Genomic DNA, 6,641 nt, shown 5'->3' with positions numbered 1-6,641 from the left:
AAACCTATTGGGCTACACATGTATGAATGCAATGGCAATATTAGCCTACACTTGCGTTTAATTAAGTTAATGTTAATTGCAGTTCTCCACGTCTACAAACAGTGGCATTGAACAGCAGTCACAGTGACCCCCCGTCTCTCTCTGTCCCTCCCCCTCCTTGTGCTTCTGTAGCGTGCTCTCTGACCCCGGTGGCAGTCTTTGCGTACTGCACTGCTCTCTCGGGTTCTGCCCCCCCCCACCCCCCCACCCCCCACGCACACACACACACACACACACACACACACACACACACGCCACCACCCCTCCTCCTCCCCGTCATCCCGTTCTCACATCGAGGCTCTCCGTATCTCCGCTCGCTGCCTGTCTGTCTGTCGCATTTCCTCAAGAGCCACCGCCGAGGGTCTCCCGGGTCGAAGGTTCTGCCCTGCAAGCCCCGACCTCCAAAGCCCCCAGAATCTACGGCCGCATTTATGGGACCGGCTTTCTGACAACACAGAGCGCTAACTCGGAAGACCTATCGGCCGAAGCAGAGGTAATTCGCCACCCGTTTGGCAAAGGAAATCGCAGGGAAAAAAAAAAATAACGAGGCACAAAGCGGCGGGTTAGAGGTGGCTGCTTGTCATTTTACGAGACGTAACGATCCAGGTTTCTGCGACAGAGGCGCTTTTGTTGATATTTGTGATGTTTTAGATTCGAGAACATGGTTTATCTTTCTCTGCTACTATTGCAGGATGGAATAACTGAATAAGGAAGAACACGATCTTGTAATGCCGAGTGTCAAGAGGTCTAATTCGATATCCTGAGCTATCATGTGTCTGCCAAAATGATTTGATAGAAATGCTCCATTTCCAAATTCGCCCTGTGCATCTTTGCTCAATTAAATAATATGTATTTTTAAAACATTTGTAATAACGTCTTATAAATCATCTATAATAGGGAGCTTGTTAGGTAGGCTGCTATGCGGTCTCTACATATGGTGTTCGTACCTCCGCTAACTTGCTAATGTATTACGGTTGGTCTGGTTACCTTTTATGTTTTCATTTTTATATTAGCCTGTACCATCTCTTGGCTGCAGCGTTTTTAAAGTTATGGTCAAAGTTCAGCACCAGTGACATCTGAGCAGTAACGACTACGGTTCACTGGTTACATTGTACCACGCAGTGAGATCAGTGTGTGTTTCATATGTATCAATATTTAGGCCTGGGTGTTTTTATAAGCAGTTGTAAAGACGTATTTCACACAAGGCAAGCTGTGGCTGGTTTGTGTGGACAGAACTGTAGAAGTTGCCTACTGTCCTGTCCCGTAGCTGAAATGATCAGATGAAGATGTACACTCACGCAACACTTTATTAGGAACACCTGGACACCGTCTCATGGTGGAGGTGGTGGAATGGTGTGGGGAATGTTTTCTTGGCACACTTTGGGCCCGGTAATACCAATCAATCATAGCTTGAATGCCACAGCCTATTTGAGTATTGTTGCTGACCATGTGCATCCCTTCATGGCCACAATTTACCCATCTTCTAATGGCTACTTCCAGCATGATAATGCACCATGTCACAAAGCAAAAGTCGTCTCAAACTGGTTTCATGAACATGAGTTCAGTGTTCTTCAGTGGCCTTCCCAGTCACCGGATCTGAATCCAATAGAACACCTTTGGGATGTGGTAGAACGGGAGATTCACAGCTTGAAGTGCACCTGAAAAATCTGCAGGAATTGTGTGACAGAATCATGTCATCATGGAGCAGAATCTCAAAGGAATGTTTCTTGTGGAATCAACGCCGCCCAGTATTAGTATAGTGTTCCTAATAAAGTGCTCAGTGAGTGTATGTATGTCCTCTTTAAATATCAGTTGTCGAATAAATGCAGACGCATAAAGACAGGCAAGTAAAGCTAATGTTTGAATTGCCAACTGTCACTTACGATCTCAAACATTCGTCTTCTGTTTGCACTTTGCAGCATTTATGTCCCCTCTTCTCAGTACAACATCGTATACGACTATAACTTTCTCTATTTAAACGGTAAAAAAACGAATAAAAAACTAGTTAATTTAAAATTAGTTTTTAGCGTCATTATTATCATCAATGGATTAATCTGTGAGATTAATTAATCTTGATTACAATAAACACACAGTCAGTCTGCTACTGTACACAAACAAGCATCGAGATTCACGCCTCCTGTCTTTTGTATGTTGTTTCAGATCGTGGCGTAGACCACTTCAGAGGGCCAGCGGCTCAGAGTCTGAGTGTGTGCGTGCCTGAGTGTGTGTGTTTGTGTGTGTGTGTGTGTGTGTGCCTGTCTGCCTGAGTGCGTGTGTGTGTGTGTGTGTGTGTGTGTGTGTGTGTGAGCGTCAGGCCATTGTACAGAATGCCCACAGCTCCCTGGCTTGGCCCTGGATCCTGGTGAGAAACCCATGTCCCCCCGCAGTAGAGCGATGGCTCACAGAAACCCCCCCTCGTTCCAGGGTAAGGTGACCATCTCAGTGGACGAGTACAGCTCCAACCCCACACAGGCCTTCACCCACTACAACATCAACCAGAGCCGCTTCCAACCGCCCCATGTTCACATGTGAGTACTGTAACACACACACACACACACACACACACACACACACACACACACACACACACACACACACACACACACACACACACACACACACACACACACACACACAGACATTTGACTGATTGGCTAGGTAAGCAGTCTCTTTTTAGTACCATTGGTTAGGTAAAGTGTCTCATTTGCTTAGAGACACACAGACACACACACACACACACACACACACACACACACACACACACACACACACACACACACACACAGAGACACATATGTGAGTACTGTACTATACATACACTCACACACACACATATATCTTACTTTCATCTGACCTGGCTTTACAGTTCAGGGACTATGGATTTGATTGATTGATTGATTGATTGATTGATTAATTGATTAATTCAAACAAAGACAGAATGTAATGGACATCTGTCCTCACAGCCTCTCCTACCAACAGCATGTGTTAAACCCCCAGCTGGTGACAGCTCCTGCCCTCTCCTACCGGAAACACGTCTGGGTTGGAGAGAGGCACCTTTAAATGGATATGACCTACAGACAAATACACTGGATATGATTCAAACATGTCTTTTTTTTTTTTTTTTTTTTTTTTTAAAGGTTCTTTTTTGAGTGGGTCAGACCCTCTCTTACATTTTTCATTTTCATTGGATAGAGACAGTAGAGAAAGACAGGAAAGTCAGGAGGAGATGGTATGTCAGCAGGGCGTGGGCCCGGATTCAAACCCATGCCGACATGGGCATATGTGGGCACTGTAGGCCACGGTGCTGGACCACTGGACCACCCCAGGCCACAGGTTCAAACACGTCTACACTAGTATGTGAGTTATGCCTGGATTACCTCAGGCGGTGCAGTGTGTGAGGTCAGGGCACCATGTTATTATCTTAGAGGGGCCAGAGGTGACGTGGCTTTATAGGCTATAACAATGGCCCTTTGACCTAGGGGGGGGTCACAGGTCAATTGTTCCTAACTTGGCTATTGACTCCTCATTATAAGGGTGTAATGACTGTTTGTGTGGTTGGATTGGAGGGGGAGAGAGGAGGGGGAGAGAGGAGGAGGAGGAGGAGAGGAGAGGAGGGGGAGAGAGGAGGGGGAGAGGAGGAGAGGGTGGGTGGGTGGGTGGGAGGGAGGGAGGGTAGGGGGCAGGTGCTCTGACTCACACACACACACACACACACGCACACACACACACGCACACACACACCGGCAGGAGGAGGAACACAATGGTGTCACACTGATAGACAGATGTCCTACTGACCTCCTTAGCGATGCCTGAACTTCCGCTAACTACTGTGTTTCCTCTGGTCCACCATTAACCGCTTTTTAATTGTTGTTGTTCAACGTCCCACCTGCTCTCTCTTGATTTGTTTTAACCCACACACACACACACACACACACACACACACACACACACACACACACACACGCACACACGCACGCACACACACACACACACACACACAGTGTGGGGCAGATGTCTCTGTAGAACAGCAAGGTGGGCTTTGTTGTCTCTGCTGGGCAGTCCGAGCTAAGCTGTCACTGCTTCAGAAATACAGTTGAATTGAGTCGTCCCTCGTCACGAGACCAAGCCTGAGTGAACCTCTGTCTTTATTAGTCCTGTCCTGTAAAGCGCATTGTCGTGCACCTGTGTAGGAGGTGCTGTATATACATAGAAATAAAATTTGATATCATTTGAAACGGCGGTAGAGGAAGATAGAAATGATTTGATCACTGTTTGATGAATGTTTAGATGTGCTAATTTAATAATACATTGGATTGATTCAATTTTAATTGACTGATGATGATTCAGTAATGTCAGACTTATCACCGTCCGGGACTGACATGTACTGGTCTGCAGGGGGCGCTGTGAGGTTTCTGATGCCTGTCTGACTAACCTCCAGAACATTGTGATTTGCATTAAAACACCTTGTGCCACTCATGAAAGCTGGCAGTCCTAATCTGTCATTTGCCACCAGCTTTACTCTGTGCTTCACAGCCGGGCATGTTGCCAGTGCTGCTCTAAAATCCCTCTTGAGCTCCCAGCCTCCCAGCCTGGCTCTCTCTGTCAGTCTGGCAACTCTGATGGGGCCTCAACATGATGAGGAAGTAGGCACTTAGATTACAGAGGTTGGAGTGATGATGGATGTCCAATTAAAGGTGCAATCTGTAATTGGTACATCAATTGTTGGATTTTAGAATTAATTATTTATAGCCATTGATTTTTTAAAGAATATACCTCTATAAATGTTTCATGAGCTCTGTTCAAGTATCTTACCAGAACGTAAAATATAAGATTGTTTTACTCCACTTTTCGTGGTGGTGGTTAAAACTATAATTTTGATCTCATGGATGGTGAGTCCTTGCATCCATAGCGCTGTCTGTGAAATAGAGAGTGGTTCAGTTTCTCCAGCCCCTTCCCTCAGCTGTTTACCAAAAAAGCGGGTTGTTTGAATTACAGATTGCACCTTTAAAGTGAGGACCATGGAGGGAAGGACCCTTGTTAAAGACAGGCTCTGCAGTTTTATTTATTTAACCGTTGTTGGATGAGTGGTTGGTTGTTGCACATGCATGGTCAGTCAGACACTTGGCCAGGTTCGGTGTTCTAACTCGGGACTGCTTTGTTAACTTCACAAGAGCGCGTGATTCTTCTGTTGTCCCATTGCATTTGCCACTTGTAAGATCATTGCTGTAAATGACTGGTTGTTACACTGTAATTAAGATGTTTTCTGTTCGGGGCTTTACACACTACAGGGTCGACCCACACTACAGTGTGCTGACTCAGATATTTTTCTTTCCAGCACCATTTCAGCAACTATAGTGGATGCATAACCAGGCCAGCCCGGCACAGCTCAGCTCGGCTCGGCTCAGTTTGCCTCTGTTGTGTGATTTAGGGACCAAAAAGACTTAAATCAAGGTTGAATTAATAAATAAATGAATGATGAATTATACTTTCCCCCTCCGTTGCCAGGGTGGAGCCCGTCCCCTACGACACCCCTAAACCCTCTGGTCACACACGGTTCGTCTGTGTGTCAGACACACACTCCCGGACAGACGGGGTCCAGATGCCCTACGGAGACGTCCTGCTGCACACCGGAGACTTCACCGAGCTCGGCCTGCCCTCAGAGGTGAAGAAGTTCAATGATTGGCTAGGTAAGCAGTCTTGTTTTACAGTGATTGGCTAGGTAAGCAGTCTCATTTGACTGTGATTGGCTAGGTAAGCAAACACAAACGACACACACACACACACACACACACACACACACACACACACACACACATTGGTTTCCCCTTATTTAAGTTAAAAGCATTTCCCTCATGAAATCCAGTTATGTCTTAATAAATTGTCTGTGTGTTGACACTATTTACTGCTGCATGTGAAACGTAAAAGATTAAATAACTGAAGAATAGAAAACAGTCCACACAGAAGTAATCTAACACAGCCATATTCCCGTCCATCCTTTTAATTTCAAATTCGCTTCCAGCAGAAAGAAAATAGAGTTAAGCTCTCAATGGAAGCTTCATGATAGAACTGTCTTCGTAATAGAGGAGGTAACCAGGACAAAAGACCTCTCTCTGAGAGGAAAGAAAAAAAGGTCAAATGAAAAATTGAAAAATGCTCTTTGTGTGTTGACTTTAATCGACATTTTCCTCTGCTGCGGTTATTGCACTCTGTTAACAGAGGGGGGGGGAGAGAAGGTCACCGTGGTTACAGAGGCACTTGTTTGTTGCTGTTCACCTTCGCTGATATCACCTCACGTTGCTACGACAACATCTGTTTCGGTGTTATGAATTCATCCTCCGCTCTCGATGCTTAAAGCCGTACCTGTGCATGTGCCGGGCTGAGCCATGAGGAGTTGTTACACTGTTGCAATTTGCATTACATCCAAGTCCAAGAACGTCATGGTCCATTAAAAATATATGTTTTTAGGGCATTTCTGCTTCATTGGGTTAGAGATAGTAGAGATTGACAGGAAGGATGGGTGAGAGAGAGAGAGGAGGGATGACATGCAGGATATGTCGATGGCCAGAATCGAACCAGGTGCTACGTGTGCTACGCCACTGAAC

General features: G+C 45.8%; 1 protein-coding gene across 1 annotated transcript in view; it reads left to right on the top strand.

Moving 5' to 3' along the window:
* The first annotated feature begins 392 nt into the window (after nucleotides 1–392).
* mpped2 (metallophosphoesterase domain containing 2b) overlaps nucleotides 393–6,641 on the top strand; it is a 26,382-nt gene continuing 20,133 nt past the window's right edge. The window contains exons 1-3 of the mRNA XM_083667123.1: nucleotides 393–532; nucleotides 2,200–2,567; nucleotides 5,545–5,726. Coding sequence (XP_083523249.1) covers nucleotides 2,413–2,567; nucleotides 5,545–5,726 — 337 coding nt within the window. The 5' untranslated portion in view covers nucleotides 393–532; nucleotides 2,200–2,412. The remainder of the gene's footprint in view (nucleotides 533–2,199; nucleotides 2,568–5,544; nucleotides 5,727–6,641) is intronic.

This window comes from Argentina silus (genome assembly GCF_951799395.1).
Source record: "Argentina silus genome assembly, chromosome: 3".
NCBI classification, from domain to species: domain Eukaryota; kingdom Metazoa; phylum Chordata; class Actinopteri; order Argentiniformes; family Argentinidae; genus Argentina; species Argentina silus.
Note: the sequence above shows the minus strand (reverse complement) of the source record. Positions and strands in the feature narration are given on the sequence as shown.